Source organism: Pseudophryne corroboree, chromosome 8, assembly GCF_028390025.1.
Source record: "Pseudophryne corroboree isolate aPseCor3 chromosome 8, aPseCor3.hap2, whole genome shotgun sequence".
Lineage (NCBI taxonomy): Eukaryota > Metazoa > Chordata > Amphibia > Anura > Myobatrachidae > Pseudophryne > Pseudophryne corroboree.
The window spans coordinates 377,750,368-377,777,357 of record NC_086451.1 but is presented as its reverse complement, the minus strand read 5'-3'; the positions used below and the strand labels follow the sequence as shown (position 1 = coordinate 377,777,357).

Below are 26,990 nucleotides of genomic sequence, written 5' to 3'. Positions count from 1 at the left end.
GGCGGGTGTGAACGGGGTGCGGCGGGCCAGAGCAGCGTGTAGCGGCTCTTGGCGGCGCTAGTTGGAGCGGCTGTGGCGGGCACTGAGCCCCGTACAGCGGCGGTGGGAGCGGCTGGGGCGGGCGGCTGTTAGCAGCGGCGGGAGGCATAAAGAAGCACTTTCCCCAAACAGCGGGGCGGCAGCGTGCGCTGACCGCCCCATCCCCCCAGCATACCTTGTCTCCAGTAGTGAGGGCTATGACGGGGCTTCTGTCTGTAAGCTCTGTCCAGCTCTTCCTGCAGGTCAGTGATTGAGCTGCGTGTGGCTGTGAGGGTGCTCTTTGTGAGGGCCGACATGCCATGCGCTGCCTCCGTGCAGCGGCACTATCCCGGACCCACGTTTCTCAATAAACTGGGAAGGGATGTGCCAAGTGTAAAAATAAAAATTAAAAATAAAAATAAAATATTCAAAGTAAGTGTGGGAGGTCCACACAACACATGTTGCTGCTGTGAGCACAGAAAAAACACTGAGGTACTCTGGGAATATGGAGGGGAGGAGAGTTACTAAATTTAAATATTCAGTGCCTTTGTTCTGCTAAAGCCATCCATATCCCAAGAGTACTCCAGTGACCCCTAGTGGATGAAAAAAAAAAGATGAAAGTGTTGGATGGTGTGCTGTGTTGAAGCCCTGGCAGGGGTTGCTCTACGTCCTTCTTTTACACACACATTAAATGCTCAATTACGGTGAACACCATGCAGCCTGGTATTGCCAAATAAGTTGCGCCATTTAATGGGGGTTTCATTAGACTCTGCGTGTTTCAAATGTAAAGCCCCTGATGCAGATCTTTACCACTATATGTTGAGTTGCCCAGAGGTCTTTACATTTTGGACCCTTATTCACACTTCTATTCAGAACACCCTAGGCATCTTTTTTACATTTTCTCCTGAATTTGGGATATTTATCTGAATCCCCAACATAAGCCTCCATTGGGACACTGTAACTTATTAGCTAATTTTTGCTGAATCGGGGAGAAAAGCTATACTCTCTCTCAGTGGGTTTCTTCAGATACTTTAACTCTTACATTGTTGCTGAGACGAATATATTACTTATTCAACATGGACTGGTTGGAAATGTAGATTAACAGGAAAGGCTGGGCTGAAAACTTTTTCAAGGTTTGGTTACCTTATATACAGTGGGGCAAAAAGTATTTGGACAGCCACCGATTGTGCAAGTTGACCCACTCAAAAAGATGAGAGAGGTCTGTAATTTCCATCATAGGTACACTTCAACCGTGAGAGACAGAATCTGAAAAAAATAAACAGGAAATCACATTGTACTGTATGATTTTTAAACAATTTTCTTGTATATTCTTGTGAAAAATAAATATTTGGACACCTACCAAGCAGCAAGATTTCTGTCTCTCACAGACCTGTTACTTCTTCTTTAAGAAGCTCTTCTCTCCTCCACTCATTAACTGTATTAATGGCACCTGTTTGAACTGGTTATCTGTATAAAAGACACCTGTCCACACCCTCAAACAGTCAGACTGCTACCTCTCCACCATGGCCAAGACCAGAGAGCTGGTCTAAGGACACCAGGGACAAATTTGTAGAGCTGCACAAGGCTGGGATGAGCTACTCGACAGTAGGCAAGCAGCTTGGTGAGAAGAGATCAACTGTTGGTGCAATTATTAAAAAATGGAAGAAATACAAGATCACTGACAATCTCCCTCGACCTGGGGCTCCATGCAAGTTTTCATTTCGTGGGGGAATCAATGATCTTGAACGGTGAGGAATCAGCCCAGAACTACATGGGGTTACCAGGTCAATGACCTCAAGAGAGCTGGGACCACAGTCACAAAGGTTACCATTAGTAACACACTACGTCGTCATGGATTGAAATCCTGCAGCGCCCGAAAAGGTTCCCCCTGCTTAAGCCAGCACATGTCCAGGCCCATCTAAAGTTTGCCAGTGACCATCTGGATGATCCAGAGGAGGATTGGGAGAATGTAATGTGGTCAGATGAGAGCAAAATCAAACTTTTTGGTATAAACTCCACTCGCCGTGTTTGGAGGGAGAAGAATGATGAATGGCATCCCAAGAACACCATACCCAGTGTGAAGCATGGGGGTGGAAACATCATGCTTTGGGGCTGCTTTTCTGCAAAGGGGACAGGATGACTGATCCGTATTAAGGAGAGGATGAATGGGGCCATGTATCGTGAGATTTTGGGCAAAAACCTCCTTGCCTCAGTAAGAGCATTGAAGATGGAATGTGGCTGGGTCTTCCAGCATTACAATGACCCCAAACACACCGCCCGGGCAACTATGGAGTGGCTCCGTAAGAAGCATTTCAAGGTCCTGGAGTGGCCTAGCCAGTCTCCAGACCTCAACCCAATAAAAAATCTGTGGAGGGAGTTGAAAGTCCATTTTGACCGGCGACAGCCCCAAAACATGACAGATCTAGAGAAGATCTGCATGGAAGAGTGGGCCAAAATACCTACTACAGTGTGTTCATACCTGGTCAAGAAGTACAGGAAACATGTGACCTCTGTAATTGCCAACCGAGGTTATATTACAAAGTATTGAGTTAAAGTTTTTGATTGTCCAAATATTTATTTTCTGCAAGAATATACAAATAGTTTAAAAATCATACAGTGTGATTTGCTAGTTTTTTTTCAGATTCTGTCTCTCACAGTTGAAGTGTACCTATGATGGATATTACCGACCTCTCTCATCTTTTTAAGTGGGTCAACTTGCACAATCGGTGGCTGTCCAAATACTTTTTTACCCCACTGTATGTACTTTTCCCCCACCGCACAAAGTAATCTTTCGCAAAGCTGTGACTTTAACATCGTGGTATCACTTAGAGATACTTTCCTTAGGTCGCCCTCCATTCTGGGATAATAGTTTCCATTTATGGAACATATTTTTCATGTATTAATGTACACTTTTATATGTCATGTTGGGATGCGTGTGACTCCCTCACTCCTTATTTACGTATATTGTATACTGTACATCTTCTGTATGTACCAGCTTTATATTGCTGTATGTACACATTTTATGTATGTCTATTTACTTTTTCTGTACACTGTGCAGTTCTCCAGTAAAATATTTTTTGGAAAAAAAAAAGTTAGAACAGAAACATTTAAAAAAAAAATAGTTATTTATTTTTTTCAAGAAATAAATGGGTACAGAAAAAAAGAAAAGGGAAACTCAAGGGGTACAGGTATGTGTTGCACAGCATATGATTCACATATAGTCAAAATCAAAATATAAAGTTTGTAGATACCGGTAAGAGACTATAGGTAATTAACAGAAAAGGAGAGCAATCGGGCCTGGAAGAAGGCAAGGACCCTCTGTGGAGTATTTATGCCAAGTGAGCCACTTCATTAATGGGGACTTAAGTGGCAAACGCAGGATTTCTAGAGGGGGGTTTCCAAACGCAGTCCACAAACTCCAGCTCTGTGGAACATTGGAGCAAGTGTGGGAGTTTGGGGAAGTGGTAGAAGAACCTAGTATCTACCTTGGACATTAATGTACACATTGGTCTTTTTATACACTGGATACTGTATTGAATACAGTATTAATATTTAACACTATATATGGTCTATTATATAAGCTGTATCAAACATATTTACAGTATGTATAAATAAAATTAGTGGTCATGAAAAGGTTAAATATTCCATAATGAATAAATACTCAAACATTAGAGAACCAGTAGGAGACAGAACTGCACTTTCTAAGGACACATTCTTCCACCTCATAGTCTCATAGCTCCTGTCTCTTCTTCCTAGCAGCTGCTCTCTGGTCCAGTGCACTGATTGAGGGCGTAGATCCACACGCACAGCAAACCTGGTAGAAGAAGCTGCTACCACTGGGGATGTGCAGAAACTCCGCTCTGTCCCTTAAACTGCATGTTGCGGCAGAAGCTCTAGTAATCGTATTATATTCTGTTGCTATTGTTGTAGAAATCTAAGTTGCTGGCCATGAGGAGGGAGGTTTCCAGGCAACTGTAACCCCCCCCTGCGTTTGCCTATGGGACTTCGCAAAGGAGTAGTAGGGTCAGTCCAAGGTTTCCATCAGGAAATTGTAATTCATTTTAGACCTAATTAATGCAAGTGTGTGTGTGTGGGGGGGGGGGGGGGGGGAGTGTGTCAGGGGCCTTATCCTATTTCCAGAACTGTGCAGTTGCTGCTCTTGTAGCAGTAAGAATGTGCCATATAAGATATGTGTTGTAAACCCGGATATCATCTGGGATAATATGTAAAAGAGCAGTGGCAGGGGATAAAGGCACTTTCAGGCCAGTGACCTGCAAGATTAAATCCCCTACTTCAAACTACAGGCGGCAGATGACATGATAGTTCCAAAAAACATGGAAGGTCTCTCTGATCAGACCACACCCATGCCAACACAACCGAGATGAACAGAAACATTTTTAATATTCTACAATCAGGGTCATAACAAGAATTTTGTGGACACCATAGCAACATATTGAAGAGGTCCCTGTCCCAATGCTTCTTGAGAGATACCTCTCCACAGAAGTTCAATGGTTAATTTTTACTGAAGCATAGTACTGTCCTAGTTAATATTCTGTCCCATTGTAGTGCCCTAGTTAATATTATGCCCCATAGTAGTGTTCTAGTTTATTTCACCGGTAAGGTCAACAGGTTATCCACAGGATAACAATGGGATATGATGGAGCGTCAGCGCATTGGCACCAATTGATCAAAGCTTACTGGCCTCCCAGGATGCAATGGGCCCATCCGTATATCCCCGCCCACTGGCTCAGGCAAATAATTTTTTTGTTTAGTGCGGCAGGAGCCGGACCATGATCAGAGGGCTGCTGTTTTTTAGCAGCCCTAAGCTTCCTTATGTTATTGTTATAGTCTTACTAATTTTTTGAGTGATCTTTCTAAACAGCGTCTTATGAGTACCTTAGAAAGAGTCGCTCCAACAACTCTCCGGCGGGTCGCGACAATGCTTACCCACGAGTACAGTGCTGTTTCGGCGGGTATCTGTGTTGGATATACTAGCAGGTCCAGCAGATGTTACCAGGCTGTGGCCGGAGCACGGGGAGAAGGTAAGCCATCAATTCCGCTCATTAGATGGAATACGGACACTGCCGCACTGTTTTGGGAGGAGACTACCAAAGAGTAGCTGACGCGGCTGCCACCCCGGGTGCACCAGCGCTAGGCCTTAAGGATCAGAGGCTCCAGGAATAGTATGAGGCCGTGATTCCAAGGGTTGATGTCAGCAGTGGGGAATCAGATGTTCTCCTGGTCGCCCCTCCCCCCGGTTCATGACCAGTTTCCGCCGAGTCTCCCACCAGGAACTGTTTCCTCGCTTCCGTACCAGACGCTACCACGAGGGGACCTGGTCGCAGCTTAGGCGGCTGTGTGTCCGGTGCATCTGTGTTCACTAGTCACTACCATGAAGGGACCCAGTCGCAGCATAGGCGGCTGTGTGACCGGTGCGTCTGTGTTCACTGAGCATCTGTGTTCACTAAGTCATGGAGCGGCAGTGTACACTAGTAGCGTCTGGATCCACTCAGCGTTCACTAACGTATGATCGATCTTGGAAGCGGGGTGAGTCTCCCTGTATCCCACTCTACTGAGTACGGGTAATACAGCACTAAATCTCTATCTGCCTTTTGAGTTTGAATAGTTAGATAAGTACATATTGCATATCTGTATACCATTACTGCTGTTTCTTTCGCATTGTGTCTGAATACGTTAGATCTGTTAAACATGATTCAGTAAATGTGTTCTCCTACATACTTAAAATGTTATTGTAGTTGATGATGTACTCATATTGCTTATTATACTAATGTATAACATGTGAGTGTGAGTGACTGCTAGTATGATACTGACTTTATTATATGTCTGTCAGTTTGTTTTGCAGATCCTCAATGCTGGTGCATGAGTAGGGTCAGATGGATATAATTTTAAAGAAAAAAGGTTAAAGTGATTACAGTCACAAAATTGTGTAGTAACTGTGGAAGTGCTGATTATTTATCATGTATAAGAGCGGCAATGGTGAGGACACTCATACCATGTTTGTTTTGCAAAGCTGTATTATCCTCTCATGATCTGGTTCAGGATGGCTTGTGTGCGTAATGTTTTAGCTCCGCAAAGATACAAGGCGGATACAGGTACAAGTGTATCCACCTTGGGCTATTTGCACAGACTTTATCCAATAAGTTGAATGGATAATTCCCCCAAAATTCTAAACCAGGGATAGAGTTTCACTATTAGCCCTTACATGCAGATCCACCTATTGTGTATCACTCCTAGCAGCAGCTTCTCAGAACCGGTTGTAAGTAACTCTTCACCCTCACAGGCTACACAATGTTCAGATTCATCAGAAGATGAAAGCCCAATTTATTCTACTTCATCATATGAAAAGGTAGGTCTCCGCTCTGGAATTTAGCGGAGTTAATGAACGCAATGAAGCCATTCTATCCTTAGAGGATACAGCAGAGCCTGTGTTAAAAACCAAGGCATCCGTGTTTAAACATCCCAAAACCAGGGTCAGATTAGCTGATGAAAATCATGGAAGAGGCCTGGGCTTCGCCCAATAAGAAGTTTAGAATTCCTAAGAAATGGAATTCCAATTATACTCTTCCAGCTGTGGGGATTGTTTAAAAAAAGAGGAGGTGGCTCCTAAAGTAGATGCAAAATAATCTACATTATCTTTGCTTTCAACATCATGGATAGGAGAGTGGATGGGTTTAAAAAAACAAAAAAAAAATTTTGTCCTGTCTAGGGCAGTCATAAGGCCATGGCTTGAATGGCAAAGGCAGTGGTTGCCTGGGCTGATGCATTGGAAGGAAATTTTTCAATAGAGCAAAGATCTCATATAGCTCATATAAAAAACTGCAATGTTCCTGAAAGCATTGGATATGGGCAAAATATTTACTCCAGGGCATCAGCCCCAACTATACCTGCTTATAGAGCAGTTTAGTTGGGTACGTGGAAGCTGATTCAGAATCTAGGAAGGTTTTGGAATCATTGGGGGTCATTCCGAGTTGTTCGCTCGGTAAATTTCTTTGCATCGCAGCGTTTTTCCGCTTAGTGCGCATGCGCAATGTTCGCACTGCGACTGCGCCAAGTAAATTTGCTATGCAGTTAGGAATTTTACTCACGGCTTTTTCATCGTTCTGGTGATCGTAATGTGATTGACAGGAAGTGGGTCTTTCTGGGCGGAAACTGGCCGTTTTATGGGAGTGTGTGAAAAAACGCTACCGTTTCTGGGAAAAACGCGGGAGTGGCCGGAGAAACGGAGGAGTGTCTGGGCGAACGCTGGGTGTGTTTGTGACGTCAAACCAGGAACGACAAGCACTGAACTGATCGCAGATGCCGAGTAAGTCTCGAGTTACTCAGAAACTGCACAGAGATGTCTTATCGCAATATTGCGAATCTTTCATTCGCAATTTTAAGATGCTAAGATTCACTCCCAGTAGGCGGCGGCTTAGCGTGTGCAAAGCTGCTAAAAGCAGCTTGCGAGCGAACAACTCGGAATGAGGGCCATTGTCTTTTTCTGAAAATATTCTTTTTGGTAAGACTTGACAGATATTCTGGAGCCAGAAGCAAACTCCAAGAAGGTCAGGTTCCTTCCACATACAGTTTTAAACCTAAAAGTTCTGCATTTCGGCCCTTTTTGGTATCTAACAAGTCAGGGAAGACTAGGAAAGCACTGGACTACCAGAAGATCTACAGCTACACCACACTGGATAGGCCCAATATAATCTAATTTTTGAAACTAAGCAGTGTTGGGCCTGGTTAGTACTCAGATGGGAGACCATCTGGGAATACCAGGTGCTGTAGAAAAATAAACCATCAGTCTGATGATGTGGGCCTCCCCCTGGGAGACCCCAGGCTGGGGGGCCGATTTCTTCAGGTCACACAGATCTGGCATGGTATCTCTAGTTTATGCTTTCACCTTCAAGACAGACTGTCCCGGGTAGAGACGGAGGCCATGGCATTGCAAGAAGCAGGTCAGAAATTGCTTCAATCAGGAATAGTCATTCCAGTTGCTCTGGCAAACGAGGACAAGGTTTTACAGTAACCTGGTTTTAGTCGGAAGCCGAATGTGTCATTTTGGCCCATGCTCAATCCTACAGTACTGAACAAATACATTTGGAACCTTGGTTGCAGGTGGAATCATTACGTTCCTTACGTCTGGCATGGAGCCAGGGGTTTTATGGTATCCCTGGATATGCAGGATGTTTACCTACATGTTCTATACCACTGTCCATCAGTGTTATCCAAGGTTTGCTATCCTCCAAACAGCATTTTCAATTCTAGGCCTTACCCTTTGGGTTAGCCACAGTCCCCAGAGTATTTACCAAGAATATGGGGGTAATAGCACCTTATCTTCACCAGCAGGGGTTAAGGATTTTCCCATAACTAGATGATCTTTTAATCCTGGCACAGTCACAGAGATTGCTCTTTTGTCATCTGCAACAGACAATAACGTGTTTGCAGAGGCAAGTGACTCATAACTTGGGAAAAATCGTCTCCAGTTTCGTCACACCGGATGACTCACTTGAGGGCTGTACGGGATCAGGTCTGCAGGGAGTAATTTTTACCTCGCAACAAGATATCCAGGGTTCAGTATAGGATTCAGGACTTGCCACACAGTCAAACGGTATCCATTCACGCAGCAATGCGGGTGATGGGTTTGATGGTATCTGCATCAACAGGAGGAAGTATGCACAATTCCAATCTAGGTCTCTGCAGCGTCTGATTGTTACCAAATAGAATCTACAGTCACACCACACTGGATATGCCCGGATCTCATCGGATCGTGGAAGATCAGCAGTGTTGGCCTGGTTGGTACCTGGAGGTACCAGCTGGGAATACAAGGTGTTGTAGGTATTAATGGATTGCATCAGATAATAAAGACGGACTATGGTACTTACGATAAAAGTAAGACGGTCATTAACCTGGTAGCTACAGACATCCCAGCTGGACAAAGGGAAACCCTTTTGATATCAGATTGGGAAGATTCTGAGGCTGGGGTCAGTGTCAGGAAGATCGTGTTCCCAAAGAAGAAATTTGTCTACCAATAAAGGTTGGAACCTTGAGCCATATACAGGGCACTGGTGTAGGCACGGGACAGTCTTCAGGGAAAACCAGTCCAGTTCCGCTCAGACAATGCGATGGCAGTAGTGTACCTCAACATCAGGGAGGAACTCTCAGCCGAAAAGTGATGAAGAAGGTAAGTCACATACTTAAGTGGGCAGAACTTCATCATCCAACTGTGTGCGCCGTTCTCATTCCAGGAATCCTAAACGGGGAAGCGGACTTTCTCAAGTCGACATACTATTCAGGGAAGTGAATGGGCTCTACACCCAGAGATCTTCCGGACTCTAGTAAACAAGAGGTGCTTGCCAGAGATATATCTCATAGTGTCTTGGTTGAACAACAAAGTGCTCACATACGGTTCAAGAACAAAGGATCCCAGGGCGATCTTTGTGGATGCCTTATGGGTGAGATGGGACCTTCGTCTGGCGGATAGGTTTTCCTCTAATTACCCTATTACCCAGGGTGGTGAGAAAGTTAAAACAGGAAGACCAGCAGAGAATGACAATGGATGCTCTACTTCTGCTCCCTCAAATTCCAGACCTACTAACGGTAGGGTCCTGGTTATCACAGACATCTGGATCGACTGTCTTTGACAGCGTGGCCTTTGAAACCTCTATCCTGAAGTCAAGAGGATATTTTCAACAGGTGATTCAAACAGTGTTCAGAGCAAGGAAACCTTCCTTAGCTCGCCTTTATCACCAAATATGGCAAGCCTATATTCCATATTCATGGGTGCAGTGAAAGAAGGTTGGACCCTAAATCTTTCAGCGTTCCGGGGTCTTAGAATTCTTTCAGACACAAATGGATAAGGGTTTGAAGGTGGCTTCCTTGAAAGAGCAAGGGTCGGCATTGGCTGTAGGGTTCCAAATGTAAATGACTAACTTACAGGATGTGCGTATTTTTTCCCAGGGTATGCTGTACATTCAGCTTCTGGTTGTTCCTCCTACAGTGCCGTGGGACTTGTGTTAGTTCTCAAAGCCCTTCAGGTTGCTCATTTGAACCACTTATTAAAATGGATCATAAATGATTTTTCTACTGACTACAGTGTCAGCTAGAGGATTATCAGACTTGGGGGCATTGTCATATTGTTCCCCATTTCTGAGGTTTTTTATCAAGATAAACCAGTTCTCAGAACTAGATCTGGGTATCTTCCCAAGGTGATGACTAAGTTCCACCTTAACTAAGAAAGGGTTGTCCCGGCCTTTCAGGCTCTGGGCCCTTCTGAGGGAGATGCATCGCTGGACGTGATCCGTGCATTAGGGATCTACTTGGATTGTACCAGTGCCATCAGAAAAGCAGATTTTCTTTTCATTCTCTATGGATTTCACAAGAGAGGATTGTCTGCTGGTAAACAGATGCTGGTAAAGATAGCTTCAGATGATGATTTCATAAGCATATCTCTAAGCTGATCTCCCTATTCTGGCTAATGTCGTTGTTGATTCTACTTGTAAGGTAGGTCCTTTTGGGCAGCACAATGTGGTGCTTACACAGAACATGTATGTAAGGCAGCCATATGGTCTTCCATCTACACATTCATTAGACATTATGCCTTGAATACCTTTGCCTCTCACAATGCTGAATTCGGGCGAAGGATTCTCCTGTGCATCAGGAGCATCCCCACCTCTAAACTGCTTTGGGAAATCCCATTGTTATCCTGTGGACCCTGCCGGAGAAATATACGTTATGGTAAGAACTTACCGTTGATAACGGTATTTCTTCTAAGTCCACAGGTTCCTCAGGGATCCCACCCTGATGCACCTGATTTGAGGATACTTTTACTCACTAACCTCTTCCTTCTTGTACGGAAGGGTGTGCATGTGTGTGTTCTTCTCGCCTGATTAGGGCTCTACATGATGCTCCTGCCTTCTGCTTTGGAATACAACTGATTTGCCTGAGCCAGTGTATGGATAGGCCTGTTGCATCCTTGGAGGCCAAAAAGCTTTGATCAATTGGTGCCAATCCGCTGACGCTCCATCATATCCCATTGTTATCCTGTGGAACCTGTGGACTTAGGAGAAATACCGTTATCAACGGTAAGTTCTTACCATAACGTATATTTTATGAACCATTGTAGTTCCGTAGTTTACATGATGTCACATTGTAGGGCTGCCAGTACACATTATGCCACACAGTATCCCCAATTAACATTATGACATAACATGTACCCAATTCATATTATGCCACATTACATACTATTCATACTGTGCCCATTAGAGTGCCCTCCAGTTCAAATTATGCCATGTTACAGTGCCCAGTTCATATTATGCTACACTTCAGTGCCTCAATTACATATTGTGCCACATTACAGTGCCACAGTTCTTATTATGTAACATTACAGTGCCCACCACATTACAATGAGATCAGATTATGATACATTACATTGGCCCCCAAATCAAATTATATCACATTACAGTGCCCCCTTGCCATTGTAACATCCACTACGCACACTTCACATTGAAAATGTAGTGTCCCACAATTCAGGCTGGGTAATACATCAGACCCAATTTTTTAGCAGGCAGATCTGGGAAATTGGTATGTAATTCATATCCCTGGGTCCATGCCCCCCTAAGCCTCTGGGACCCATAGCAATGGCACCCCTTACACCTACTATAATTATGCCCATGACTACAATATTAACAGTACATCCAAAAGTCATGCATACAGTGTTATACAAAGCACTGATTGATATGCAGTTACAGTAATTTGGTATATTTCAAGTAGCAAATACACACAGATTTTATTATTATTATTATTATTATTATTATTATTACATCATCATCATTGCAAGATAAGTACTTTTTAAGCATGCCTGGTGAAATCTTTGTTCTTAGTTATCATCCAACATATCATTATCTTCTTTTCAATACCTCTTTGGAGGGCAAAAAAATAGGGCTGCTACAGGTGAACACCTCTCAGCATTCTACACAAAACACATTATCTAGCTGCCAGACTGTTACACTGACACAGGCTCTCAGACTGTCAGCAGGCCAGGTGAAGGCACAGATGGAGAAGCAGGTGGAGGATGTCACAGTGAAACAGAGCAGAGAGTAGCTACTAAAGCTTCTTTGTTCAACGTGGACTCTGCAGAATTATCAATCAGTAATAGCAGTCTGTAGAAAAGAGTTCAAGGTTAAAAGGTAATTACCAAGCTGCCTCACATAGTACAGTAATTTAAGTACAAAACAAAATAAATAAATAAAACCTATATTTTTATGGGATTACTATGTTAAGTACTTTTGCATTGTTTAGTCTTACTGTTAGCTTTCTATTTAGCATAAAACCGTGTCTTCTTTCATTTGTATCTCCTCTAATTTCCCAGATTGCGCTTTTGTTTGGATCTCCAGTAAACACTTATCTCCATCTTTCTTATGGTTCTCTAAAATACTTTCAATCTCTTGTTTTTCAGTTTTAAATACTTTATCCTTGGCCTGCGTAACTTCTACACTACACTCATCTACCTCAATCACAATGTTACTGTGTCCCAAATCATCTTTCATTTTGTTCTGTTCTAAAGACAGTTTTGTTTGGGCCGCCACTTGTCCAAGACCTTCTTCCATGTTACTGATCTCTTGTTCCTGCATTCCTGCTAAAAATATTACTCCTGTCTCCTGATAAACATCGGTTCTATACAAGATTGGCTCTTTACAAGATCCACTTATTTCCTCAGATCCCCCTTTTCCAAAGTCTTTCTTACAATCTGTTCCATCTTTTTCAGTCTCTTTCTTACAATCGTTTCCCTCTGTTACCTCCTTTTTAATCTTATCCTCTTCCTTATCAGTTTTATTTGTTGTCTTCCATTCCTTTTGAAGATTGTTAATACCACGCAGAAGTCCCATCTTGTTCTTTATGGAAGAATCCAGGTTAACTGTGCATTGGATGAGTTTTCTGGATTCCTCAACGGTGAAAGGAAAGTCTTTAGAAAGGAACTTCATGAAGATCTCCGGATCTCCATCCAAGTCCAAAAGGTTCTTCAGCCCTGTCTTTAAAGAAAACAGCTCAGTGCTGTTCTCCTTAAATACATCCCAGAGGAGGCAGGTGCTGAACCCTTCTTTGGAGCCTTGTTGCTCCTCATCCTCCAGACATTGAAGTATCCAACTTAATCTGCAGGGCCACTGATTGCAGAGAACAACCCAAGCCGCTACAGATTTAGAAAACATGTTGTTCCACTGTATTTTACTCAATATCATCAGGTGGACCATAACTGGTATTGCATTGACAATTCGTTTCATCTGACATATGCTGTCAGGAATATATTCATGAAGAACTTCATGCTCACTGTATAGAGAATAAAATGTATTCTTAATGCAGTTTCCTGGATGAAAAGGTGTGTACACCTCTTGTTCTTCATCATCTGTTAGCTCTTCTCTCAGCAGTTTCATAGACTCTGTAATACCTGTCTTTGTGCCTCTGTTGGCATCATTCCGGCAGGGCCAGTCGATGAGATCTTCTTTCCTTTTTACAGCTTTTCTTAGAAGTTGCAGCTTAGTTTTTTTTCCAAGAGCTGGCACAGAGAATGGCAAAGTAACAGTACGGTTCAGGAACATGTAGCCGTTGTCTGCCATACCTTTAAGCGAGCTTGCATTCTCCAGGCAAGTGACAATAATGCTGGGGTCAACTACCAGTATAGAAATAAATGGAGATTTCTGGTCAGACAACAAGGTATTTAAAGCATCCAGAACTCCAACCACCTTGTCTGGTGCACAAAGTTCCAGACTGGTGATCTGCAGGACCACTCTGATTTTTTGCTTTTGGAAAATCTCCATGTATTGGACAATTTGGGTAATCAATTGAACCTCTTTTTTCACCTCATTCATGAAGCCCATTTGCGAGCTGAACTTCTGGCTATTGACCAGTCGTTCAATCTTCTGTTTTTGGCTTACGAGGACACTCTTGCACAGCTTAAATAGTGTCATTGCAATGCTTGAGCCTGCCACAACTGTAGCCAGGCTTCCAAAGACAGTTGAAACCCTCTCATCACCTTTATGTGTCTTGGAATTAATTGGAACCACTAAGAGGAGCAAGCCAATAAGAAGCAAAACAATAGTAACCACCAGTATGATACAGAATGTCTTCTTAAAGGTCCACTCCTTGTCATCTGATTCAGAGTCTAGGTTTCTCTTGGGTGCCGAACCTAGCACATTGAAGACACTGAGTGGAAGAACTCCAAAGTGGCGTCTGATTTCTTCACAGAGTGTGGTAACCAAGCCTGCCCATAGACGATCACTGCCTGCATACTGCCAAGCGCTAAAGTGTACAAATATGAATTGAATGCTTTTGCGTTCTAGATGTCGTTCCGTGATGACAGGACAATAGAAAAAGAGCCGCCAGAGAAGGTGTAGGAAGCCCCATCCAACAGGTTTAATTGAAGGTTGGCCAAGAGTTGCTTCTTCCTTCTCTGTGATACGTGTTGCTTCTTCTCTCATGCATTCTACAATGTATAATGAAAAGTAGAAATTAATGTTGATTTGGCAATACTCAATGCACCTGTTTGTAATGAAGCTAACTGAGGGTTTCATGAACAAGTAGCAATATTTCATTCTGGTATGTTCTGAGATTGTTGCACCCTGAGTGGAAACAGAAGGGATCCTTCACCTCTGTGTTGGCACATTAACAAGGGCAAAGTTAAAAATGAAGCATGCATCAAAGACACTGCAATATGTACATTGTTCATTTTCGTACACTCATGCATGAATGGTTCAAGTGTGCTTCAAATATACACCAATGCACTCAATGTATAATCTGTGTGAAATGCAGTGTACACTTGGGCTGTAAAGCACTTTCCACAGCACTTACACATTTCTGATAAGACAAAGTCATGTTAAAACACAGTATGTAAGTAAATAAAATTTTATATTTTCTTACTGCCACTAGATACTAATGTGACAAAAATCAGTGCACCTATCCTTTAAAGAAAACGTATCCCATTCTTATTTATATAGGGGGTGATTCCGAGTTGTTCGCTCGTTAGTTTTTTTTGCTACGGAGCGATTAGTCGCAAACTGCTCATGCGCAATGTTCGCAGTGCGCTTGCGCCAAGTAAATTAGCTCAAAAGTTTGGTATTTTACTCACGGCGTAATGAAGATTTTTCATCGTTCTGGTGATCGTAGTGTGATTGACAGGAAGTGGGTGTTTCTGGACGGAAACTGACCGTTTTATGGGTGTGTGCGAAAAAACGCTGGCGTTTCTGGGAAAAACGCGGGAGTGTCTGAAGAAACGGGGAGTGTCTGGGCGAACGCTGGGTGTGTTTGTGACGTCAAACCAGGAACGAAACTGACTGAACTGATCGCAGTGTAGGAGTAAGTCTCGAGCTACTCAGAAACTGCTAAGAAATTTCTATTCGCAATTCTGCTAATCTTTCGTTCGCAATTCTGCTATGCTAAGATACACTCCCAGAGGGCGGCGGCTTAGCGTGTGCAATGCTGCTAAAAGCAGCTGGCGAGCGAACAACTCGGAATGAGGGCCATAATGCGTTAGAGCATTATTCATATACAAATAATTGTCTTTTTTTTTAACTATCAATGCTGTTTAATTTAAACATGCCTACTTTAGAACAGTGATGGATAACCTTGACACTCCAGCTGTTGTTGAACTACACATGCCCTGCTACAGTTTTGCTATTTGGCCATAATAAAACTGATGCAGGGCATACTGGGATGTGTAGTTCAACAACAGCTGGAGTGTCAAGGTTAGCCAACACTGCTTTAGAACAACCTTGGCCAACCTGTGGCTCTACAGCTGTTGTGAAACTACAAGTCCCTGCATGCCCTGCCACAGTATTGCTATTAGGGAATGCTAAAACTGTGACAGGGCATGCTGGGATGTGTAGTTTGAGAACAGCTGCAGAGCCACAGGTTGTCCAGGCCTGCTGTAAAGAGTAAACGTATTTGAGACAGTAAAAGTGATCATACACTAGAGTAAATGATCTAAGTGCGAGCTGTATACTGGGTATTTTTACCTCGAATTAAAGTGGCAGAAATCACTGGCCAGAGAATAAGCAGAGGTCATACAATAATGTACAAAATATAATATGCACAGTATGTTAATAATATACAGTATGTATGTATAAGAAATAATATAATTCATATAATATTTTTACTTACTTATTATACGATCCAGTAACATGTAAACCCTTCCACCGAATGGGGCATATAAACCAACAGTAACTGGTGTGGACACCTGGCATAATGACTTAGACAGGCATGCACAATAGATGTCATCTTCTGTCTCCTTCCCTACAGGAGAAACATGGGCGACACAAATTACTGAGGTTTCTTATTATTGGCAGGACTGCTTGTCTTCCTCTATATTGTTTATTGCTAATGCTATATGAATTTACCAATGCCCATCATTTTTAACTGACAAACAGTATTTGTATGTACTGTAAAGGAGAATGGGTTCAAGTGATGGCAGGTCTGCTTACTAGGTGTGTACAAAGTTATCCTGATCAATTTTAGAGATTTGTTTGCCAATGTATGGCAAGTGTCCCTATCATCCATTGTGTTGTAGTCATAGAGGTAAAAGTAATAGCCTGCGGCTTGCAGGCATCAGCAAGTTCACGGTGAGTCTGTCTGAATTTTTTTTCAAGTGCCAATTATTTAAAAGGTAAAACTAAGTTGGTTTTGCCTTTTAAATGATCGCCCCTTTAAAACATCAGACAGTGTCCGCTGCCCTTCACCTCCAGAGTATACTGGCCTCCATGGCCGGCACCATCTTCCCAGTGATACCTTTGGGAAGATGATGCCACACAATGAAAGCAAAGGCTCTGGCACTGTGCTAGAGCCTTTGCCCTCCAATGTACATGTGCCATCTTTCCAAATGTTGCTGGTAAGTTGGAGCCGACCGAGGAGGAGGGACCCACTTCCCGGAGGAAGCTAGGTAATATATGGTGCTCCCCCATGCCACCCCCCAGATCTGAATGGCGCCTCCCTGTGGAGCGCATTTGCTTTTTTTTTATTATATCAAAAGTGGGGGTGCTTGGACCCTGATTTGGACATGCCCTCATCAGTAACTCGGAACCAGGTGCTGCTATCTACGGCCCTGAGTGTGAGAGAGGTCCAGACCATGGAAAGATTCATATGCAGGGCTGACAAACCAGCTTCAGATTATTACATTTCTGAAGGGATCATGCAACACTTAGGGCAAAGATTTATCAAAGCTGAGAGAGAGAGATAAAGAGATAAAGATCAGCTTCTGGAATTTTAAAGTCTGTGTTGGAAAATGACAGGAGCTGATTGGTTGGTAGGTACACATATCTCTCTCCACTCTATCTCTCTACAAGCTTTGATAAATCTTCACCTTAGTTTTATAAATAATTATTGTGGTATTACCCAATTCAGATCGGTATCGGAAATCTACAGTGCCTTGCTAAAGTATTCACCCCCCTTTGCATTTTTCATGTTTTGTTGCCTCACAACCTGGAATTAAGATGGATTGTGTGAAGGTTTGCATCATTTCATTCACAGAACATGGCTACAACTTTGAAGATGTTTTTTTTTTTATTGTGAAGAAAACAACAAATAGGACAAAATAACAGAAAACTTCAGCCTGCATAACTATTCACCCCCCTAAAGTCAGTACTTTGCAGAGCCACCTTTTGCAGCAATTACAGCTGCAAGTCGCTTTGGATAAGTCTCTATGAGCTTGCCACTGGGATTTTTGCCCATTCCTCAAGGCAAAACTGCTCCAACTCCTTCATGTTGGATGGTTTACGCTTGTGAACAGCAATCTTCAAGTCTGACCACAGATTCTCAATTGGATTGAGATCTGGGCTTTGACTAGGCTATTATAACACATTTAAATGTTTCCCCTTAAACCACTCGAGTGTTGCTTTAGCAGTATGCTTCGGGTCATTGTCCTGCTGGAAGGTGAGCCTCCGTCCCAGTCTCCAATCACAGGCAGACTGAAATAGGTTTTGCTCAAGAATATCCCTGTATTTAGCAACATCCATCTTTCCCTCAACTCGAAACAGTTTCTCAGTCCCTGCTACTGAAAAATATCCCCACAGAATGATGCTGCCACCACCATGTTTCACTGTGATGGTGTTCTTGGGGTGATGGGGTGTGTTGGGTTTGCACCAGACATAGCGTTTTCCATGGTGGCCGAAAAGTTAAATTTTAGTTTCATCTGACCAGAGCACCTTCCTCCATACATTTGGGGAGTCATCCACATGCCTTTTAGCAAGCTCAAAATGTGCCTTCTTAGTGTTAAAAAAAGTAATAGCTTTTTCTGGCCACTCTTCCATAAAGCCTAGCTCTATGGAGTGTACGGCTTATTGTGGTCACATGCGCGAATACACCAGTCTCTGCTGTGGAACTCTGCAGCTCCATCAGGGTTACCTTTCGTCTCTGTGCTGCCTCTCTGATTAATGCCCTCCTTGCCTGGTCTGTGAGTTTTGGTGGCCGGCCCTCTCTCTTGGCAGGTTTGTTGTGGTACCATGTTCTTTCCATTTGATGATGATGGGTTTGATGGTGCTCTGGGGGACCATCAAAGATTTTGAAAAAAAATTATAACCCAACCCTGACTTGTACTTCTTAACAACTGTGTCCCTGACTTGTATAGAGAGCTCCTTGGCCTTCATGGCGTGATGCCTCTTGCTTAGTGGTGTTGCAGCCTCTATGGCCTTTCAGAAAAGGTGTGTTTATACTGACAGATCATGTGACACTTAGAATGCACACAGGTGGACTTCATTTCACTAATTATGTGACATCTGAAGGTAATTGGTTGCACCAGAACTTTTGAGAGTTTCATAGCAAAGGGGGTGAATACATATGCACATGCCAGTTTTCAAATTTTTATTTATAAAAACTCTTTTTATATATTTTTTTTCTCATTTCACTTCACCATCTTAGACTATTTTGTGCAGATCCATCACATAAAATTCAGATTACATTTTTTTTAATTACAGGTTGTAATGTAACAAAATAGGTAAAAAGCCAAGGGGGGTGAATACTTTAGCAAGGCACTTTATCTCTGGTCTAGGCTCAGGACTGTTGGAACAAGGGAAAAGAGGCAGGAATGCACTGATCTACTTGGGCATACTGCCAGATCACCTGTAATAAAACATTTTTTTCCTGGCACAAGCTGGTTGACAGGTGCTGAGCTATGCTCCTACTCCCAGGGTGAGCACAGGGGTATAGTAGAGATGGCACTTGATTTCATAGGGATGGTGACAAGCTTTGCAAATGATGGGTTAACACCAATGATGAACATTAGTGGCGGGAAATCATATGGTAGATGGTCGATACAGTCTATGCATGGGTGGCTGCCATCCATGAAGCTTCTACCACTGATATTTTCCACCGATGGTTAGAAACCATAGACCATCAAAGTAGAAGCCTCAATGGACAACCCTATTTTATGGTGGAATGGAGAATGTGCACTCGAAAGGGTTCAGAGGCGAGCTACTAAATTGATTAAAGGGCTAGATGGACTGGATTATGAGGAAAGGCTTACTAGGTTGAATATGTATACACTGGAGAAGAAGCATCTAAGAGGAGACATTATTAATGTCTTTAAATTAGAGATGAGTGGGTTCGGTTCTCAGAGAACCGAACCCTACCGGACTTTGCCTTCCTAGTTCGGTTCCAAGCCCGGCTCTGGTTTTCCCGCCTGCAAAAAGTCATCATCCCGCTGTCGCATTCTCGCGGGATTTGGATTCCATATAAGGAGCCGCGCGTCACGGCCATTTTCAATCCAGTCTCGGAGAGTGTATTGAGAGGATGTGTCCTCAGTGTTCAGTGTCTGTGTGGGGGTGGAAAAGTGGGGTGGCGAGTCTTGTGCTGTGCTGTATTGTGCTGCTCAGTCCAGTCCAGTGTAGTCACAGTGTTGGTGTCCTCTGTTGCCATATATCCAGTGTAGGTGTATAAAGTGGTGCTATGTTGTGCTGTCCACTCCAGTGTAGTCAGTGTATTGTGTTGCATCAGTCCAGCCAGTCACAGTGTTGGTGTCCTCTGCTGCCATATATCCAGTGTAGCTGTATAAAGTGGTGTGGTGTTGTGTTGTGCTGCATCAGACCAGTGGTAGTGCCCTGTCTCATCAGTCATTCCAGTGATGAGGCAGTCACAGTGGTATACGCTTCTGCTATATGTCCACTGCTGCCGTATTATAATAATAACAACAATAATAACAACAACAAGTCCCTTACAGTGTTGCTGTTTGTGCTGCATCAGACCAGTGGTAGTGTCCTGTCTCATCAGTCATTCCAGTGACGAGGCAGTCACAGTGGTATACTCTGCTGCTATATGTCCACTGCTGCCGTATAATAATAACAACAACAACCACAAGTCCCTTACAGTGTTGTTGTGTTGTGCTGCATCAGACCAGTGGTAGTGTCCTGTTCATTAGTCATTCCAGTGATGATATACACTGCTGCTATATGTCCACTGCTGCCGTATAATAATTATAACAACAACCACAAGTCCCTTACAGTGTTGTTGTGTTGTGCTGCATCAGACCAGGGTAGTATCCTGTCCATCAGTCATTCCAGTCATTCCTGTGCTGCATATTGTCTCATATAACTCCCAAAAAATAATGGAGAACAAAAATTTTGAGGATAAAATAGGGAAAGATCAAGAAGAACCACTTCCTCCTAGTGCTGAAGCTGCTGCCACTAGCCATGACATAGACGATGAAATGCCATCAACACCGTCTGCCAAGGCCGATGCCCAATGTGATAGTAGAGGGCATGTAAAATCCAAAAAGCCAAAGTTCAGTAAAAAGAACCAAAAAAAGAAATTTAAATCGTCTGAGGAGAAACGTAAACTTGTCAATATGCCATTTAAGACACGGAGTGCCAAGGAACGGCTGAGGCCCTGGCCTATGTTCATGGCTAGTGGTTCAGCTTCAGATGATGATGGAAGCCCTCATCCTCCAGCTAGAAAAATTAAAAGAGTTAAGCTGGAAAGAGCACAGAAAAGAAGTGTGCGTTCTGAGATGGTATCACAAATCCCCAAGGAGAGTCCAAGTGTGTCGGCAGTTGCGATGCCTGACCTTCCTAATACTGGACGGGAAGAGGTGGCTCCTTCCACCATTTGCACGCCCCTGCAAGTGCTGGAAGGAGCACCCACAGTCCAGTTCCTGATATTCAAATTAAAGATGTCACTGTTGAAGTACACCAGGATGAGGATATGGGTGCTGCTGGCGCTGAGGAGGAAGTTGACGATGAGGATTCTGATGGTGATGTGGTTTGTTTAAGTCAGGCACCGGGAGAGACACCTGTTGTCCTTGGGACGAAGAAGGCCATTGTGATGCCTGGGCAAACTACCAAAAAAGCCACCTCTTTGTGTGGAATTATTTCTCCACAAATCCGGACAACAGGTGTCAAGCCATCTGTAGCCTCTGTCAATCTGTAATAAGGGGTAAGGATGTTAACCACCTAGGAACATCTTCCCTTATACGTCACCTGCTGCGCATTCATCAGAAGTCAGTGTCAAGTTGTGAAACTTTGGGTAAGAGCGTCAGCAGTCCACTGACACCTAAATCCCTTCTTACTCCTGTACCCAAGCTCCTGCAAGCCACACCGTCAATTCCCTCAACATCAACTTCCTCCTCAGTCGGGAATGTCAGTAGTCCTGCAGGCCATGTCACTGTCAAGACTGAGGAGTCCTCTCCTAACCGGGATTCCTTCTGTAGGGTCCTTGAGTGGTAAGCCTGCTGTTGCTGCCGCTGCTGCTGTTGTTGCTGCTGGGAGTGGATCGTCATCCCAGAGGGGAAGTCGGAAGACCACTTGTACTACTTCCAGTAAGCAATTGACTGTCCAACAGTCCTTTGTGAGGAAGATGAAATATGACAGCAGTCATCCTTTTGCAAAGCGGATAACTGAGGCCTTGACAGCTATGTTGGTGTTAGATGTGCATCCGGTATCTGCCATTAGTTCAGTGGGACTTAGAGAATTGTTTGAGGTACTGTGTCCCCGGTATCAAATCCCATCTAGGTTCCACTTCTCTAGGCAGGCGATACCGAGAATGTAAACAGACTTCAGAAAAAGAGTCACCAGTGTCCTACAAAATGCGGTTGTATCCAGTGTCCACTTAACCACGGACATGTGGACAAGTGGAACAGGGCAGACTCAGGACTATATGACTGTAACAGCTCACTGGATAGATGTATGGCCTCCCGCAGCAACAACAGCGGCGGCACCAGTAGCAGCATCTTGCAAACACCAACTCGTTCCTTGGCAGGCTACGCTATGTATCACCGCTTTCCTTAAGAGGCACACAGCTGACAACCTCTTACGGAAACTGAGGAACATCATTGCAGAATGGCTTACCCCAATTGGACTCTCCTGGGGATTTGTGATATCGGACAACGCCACCAATATTGTGCATGCATTACATCTGGGCAAATTCCAGCATGTCCCATGTTTTGCACATACAATTAATTTGGTGGTGCAGAATTTTAAAAAAAAATTACAGGGGTGTACAGGAGATGCTGTCGGTGGCCCGAAAAATTGCGGGCCACTTTCGGCATTCTGCCACTGCATGCCGTAGACTGGAGCACCAGCGAACACTCCTGAACCTGACCCGCCATCAACTGAAGCAAGAGGTGGTAACGAGGTGGAATTCATCACTCTATATGCTTCAGAGGATGGAGGAGCAGCAAAAGGCCATTCAAGCCTATACATCCACCGACGATATAGGCAAAGGAGGGGTAATGCACCGGACTCAAGTGCAGTGGAGAATGATTTCCGTCTTGTGCAAGGTTCTCCAACCCTTCGAACTTGCCACACGTGAAGTCAGTTCAGACACTGCCAGCTTGAGTCATGTCATTCCCTTTATCAGGCTTTTGCAGAAGCAGCTGGAGAAATTGAAGGAGGAGCTTTGACCGAGCGATTCCGCAAAGTATGTGGGACTTGTGGATGGAGCCCTTTATTCACTTTACCAGGATTCAAGGGTGGTCAATCTGTTGAAATCAGAGCACTACATTTTGGCCACCGTGCTCGATTCTAGGTTTAAAGCCTATGTTGTATCTCTCTTTCCAGCAGACACAAGTGTGCAGAGGTGCCAAAAACCTGCTGGTTAGTAAATTGTCAACTCAAGTGGAACGTGACCTGTCAACAGCTCCTTCTTCAATTTCTCCCACCACTGGGGCTGCAAGGAAAAGGATAAGATTTCCAAGCCTACCCGCTGGTGGTGATGCAGGGCAGTCAGGAGCGAAAGCTGACTTCTGTTCCAGACTGAAGGACCTGCCAATGATTAATGACCTGTCTGCTGTCAACGCATATGATTCTGTCACCACTGAAAGAATGGTAGAGGATTATATGTATGACAGCATCCAAGTAGGCACGTCAGACAGTCCGTACGTATACTGGCAGGAAAAAGAGGCAATTCGGAGGCCCTTGCACACACTGGCTTTATTTTACCTAAGTTGCCCCCCCTCCAGTGTGTACTCCGAAAGAGTGTTTAGTGCAGCCGGTAACCTTGTCAGCGATCGGCATAGGAGGTTACTTCCACTAAATGTGGAGAAGATGATGTTCATCAAAATGAATTATAAATTCCTCTGGGAAAACCTTTACCAGCAATTGCCTCCGGAAAGTACACAGGAACCTGTGATGGTGGATTCCAGTGGGGACAAATTAATACTCTGTGAAGAGGAGGATGTACACAGTGAAAGGGGTGAGGAATCGGAGGATGAGGATGAGGTTGACATCTTGCCTCTGTAGAGCCAGTTTGTGCAAGGAGAGATTGCTTCTTTTTTGGTGGGGGCCCAAACAAACCAGTCATTTCAGCCACAGTCGTGTGGCAGACCCTGTTGCTGAAATGATTGGTTTGTTATAGTGTGCATGTCCTGTTTATACAACATAAGGGTGGGTGGGAGGGCCCAAGGACAATTCCATCTTGCACCTATTTTTCTTCTTTGCATGATGGGCTGTTTGGGGACTAGTTTTTATTAAGTGCCATCCTTTCTGTAACTGCAGTGCCACTCCTAGATGGGCCAGGTGTTTGTGCCGTACACTTGTGTCGCTTAGCTTGGCCATCCAGCTACCTCATTGCACCTCTTTTTCTTCTTTGCATCATGTGCTGCTTGGGGCCTATTTTTTAAATCTGCCATCCTGTCTGCCACTGCAGTGCCACTGCTAGATGGGCCAGGTGTTTGTGCCACACACTTGTGTCGCTTAGCTTAGTCATCCAGTTACCTCATTGTACCTCTTTTTCTTCTTTGCATCATGTGCTGTTTGGGGACTAGTGTTTGAATAGTGCCATCTTGTCTGCAACTGCAGTGCCACTCCTAGATGGGCCAGGTGTTTGTGCCGCACACTTGTGTCGCTTAGATTAGTCATACAGCCACCTCGGTGCAACTTATAGGCCTAAAAATAATATTGTGAGGCGTTCAGAATAGACTGGAAATGAGTGGAAATTATTGTTATTGAGGTTAATAATACCGTAGGAGCAAAAATAGCCCCAAATTCTGTGATTTTCACTGTTTTTATGTTTTTTTTCCCCCCTCAAAAATCATCCAAAACCAAAACCAAAACACGAAAGGGTGGTTTTGGCAAAACCAAGCCAAAACGAAAACACGAAAATGGAATTAGAACCAAAACCAAAACACAAAACACGAAAAGTGCCCGCCGCACATCTCTACTTCAAATATGTAAAGGGCCACTACAAAGAGTTATCAGAGGAATTATTCATTAAAAGAACTCTGTTTAGGACACGTGGGCATTTGCTGAGGCTGGAGGAGATAAAATTCTGCACGCAGTGGAGGAAAGGGTTCTTCACGGTTAGGGCAATAAGGATTTGGAATTCCTTGCCAGGGAAGGTGGTAACGGTGGACTCTGTAAATGCATTTAAAAGGGGATTGGATGAATTCCTGATTGAAAAGGATATCCAAGGTTACAACATTTAAAATATTGACGTTGTTAATCCGGGTGTAACATGATTTGTAGTTGTTAAATAGTCATAAAACATTCTTCAGCAGGTACAGTAAAATCAACTCAACTTAATACAAAATACAGGTTAAACGCGATGGGCATTTTGCCTCTTTTCAACCTCAATTACTATGTTACTATGTTACCTCTTTAATGCTTACACCATGAGACCCTGAATGGTACCTCACACAACACGTGCGTAAGGTAGACTCTGGCCCTTTGTGCACACATCTGGGAATATGGCACTGGCACTATTCTCCTGGTGATTTCTCTATTGCCGCACAGGGTGAGTATATTGAATGGATGCAGGGTGGGTGGTGTGGGGAGGCGATCATGAGACCCCCTGTCGGGATCCCGGCAGTCACAATGCCGACACTGGAATCCCAACAGACGGTGAAATCCCGCCGCCGGAATACCGGCACCACAGTCCACGACACCCATAGAGGGAGAAGACATCCTGTCCTGAGTGCAGCAAGTCACTGTGCCCACAGCATGGTGAGCCCGCAAGGGGCTTTCTAGCGCTTGCCCTGTTGCCAGCATACTGTTGGCCGGGATCCCGCTGTTGGGATCATGACAGCCGGAATCCCGGCTGGCGATTAAACATATGTATTCCGTGGTGTGGGCTTCCCTGCACCCATCATAGATACGCCACTGTTGCTGTTGAATACCTGTTGTTATCATTGTGTCCCAGAATTGGCTGCAGCATTATCTTCAATTTATTGTTGAATTCATCGCTGTGAAATAAAGGATTACAATACTGAAAAGGACAGAAATAAAATGTAAAAATTCAGAATTTTACAATGTTCCTTAAAGATTTTTTTTAGATTTTTATTTTATATTCTTATTACAAGACAGTATTCAGTGGAACAAGTCTCTTTACAATAAAGTCATTCATTTGATAATAAGACGTATAGGGAGTTCAGTAAAAATAGGATTTTAATACCTACCGGTAAATCCTTTTCTCTTAGTCCGTAGAGGATGCTGGGGACACTTCAAGAACCATGGGGTATAGACGGGATCCGCAGGAGACATGGGCACTCCAATACTTTAAAAGGGGTGTGAACTGGCTCCTCCCTCTATGCCCCTACCCCAGACCCCAGTTATAGGAACTGTGCCCAGGGAGATGGACATTTCGAGGAAAAAGGATTTATTTTGATTTAAACTAAGGTGAGATACATACCAGCTCACACCTCAAGCACGCCGTACAACATGGCATTCAACCCAATGCATGCAACGGCATGAATAACGACAGCAACAGGCTGACTATAAACACAACACGTGTGTAACCATAACCAATGACTGCAGATACAGTACGCACTGGGACGGGCGCCCAGCATCCTCTACGGACTAAGAGAAAAGGATTTACCGGTAGGTAATAAAATCCTATTTTCTCCTACGTCCTAGAGGATGCTGGGGACACTTCAAGAACCATGGGGTTTATACCAAAGCTCAAGAATGGGCGGGAGAGTGCGGATGTTTGCAGCACCGACTGAGCAAACAAGAGGTCCTCCTTAGCCAGGGTATCAAACTTGTAAAACTTTGCAAAAGTATTTGAACCAGACCAAGTAGCTGCTCGGCAAAGCTGTAATGCTGAGACCCCACGGGCAGCCGCCCAGGATGAGCCCACCTTTCTGGTAGAATGGGCCTTCACCGATTTCGGTAACGGCAATCCAGCCGTAGAATGAGCTTGCTGAATCAGATCCAGCGTGCAATAATCTGCTTGGAAGCAGGAACCCCAATCTTGTTGGGATCATACAGGACAAACATAGCCTCCGTTTTCCTAATCTGAGCCGTTCTGGCTACATACATTTTCAAAGCTCTGACCACATCTAGAGACTTCGATTCCGCCAAAGCGTCAGTAGCCACTGGCACCACAATAGGTTGGTTCATGTGAAATGATGACACCACTTTTGGCAGAAATTGTTGACGAGTTCTCAACTCCGCTCTGTCTTCATGGAAGATTAAACAGGGGCTGTTGTGAGACAAAGCCGCCAATTCTGACACCCGCCTTGCAGAGGCCAAGGCCAACAGCATGTTCACTTTCCAAGTGACGAA

The 26,990-nt window shown here is 44.0% G+C and overlaps 1 protein-coding gene and 1 pseudogene across 1 annotated transcript in view; one reads left to right on the top strand and one right to left on the bottom strand.

The window, feature by feature from the left end:
* The first annotated feature begins 7,690 nt into the window (after window positions 1–7,690).
* Window positions 7,691–7,809, top strand: LOC134949983 (5S ribosomal RNA; annotated as a pseudogene).
* A 4,529-nt stretch (window positions 7,810–12,338) lies between these two features.
* NKPD1 (NTPase KAP family P-loop domain containing 1) overlaps window positions 12,339–26,990 on the bottom strand; it is an 88,330-nt gene continuing 73,678 nt past the window's right edge. Inside the window, exons 2-3 of the mRNA XM_063935781.1 lie at window positions 16,171–16,341; window positions 12,339–14,497 (exon numbers count right to left, since the gene is read on the bottom strand). Coding sequence (XP_063791851.1) covers window positions 12,339–14,497; window positions 16,171–16,341 — 2,330 coding nt within the window. The remainder of the gene's footprint in view (window positions 14,498–16,170; window positions 16,342–26,990) is intronic.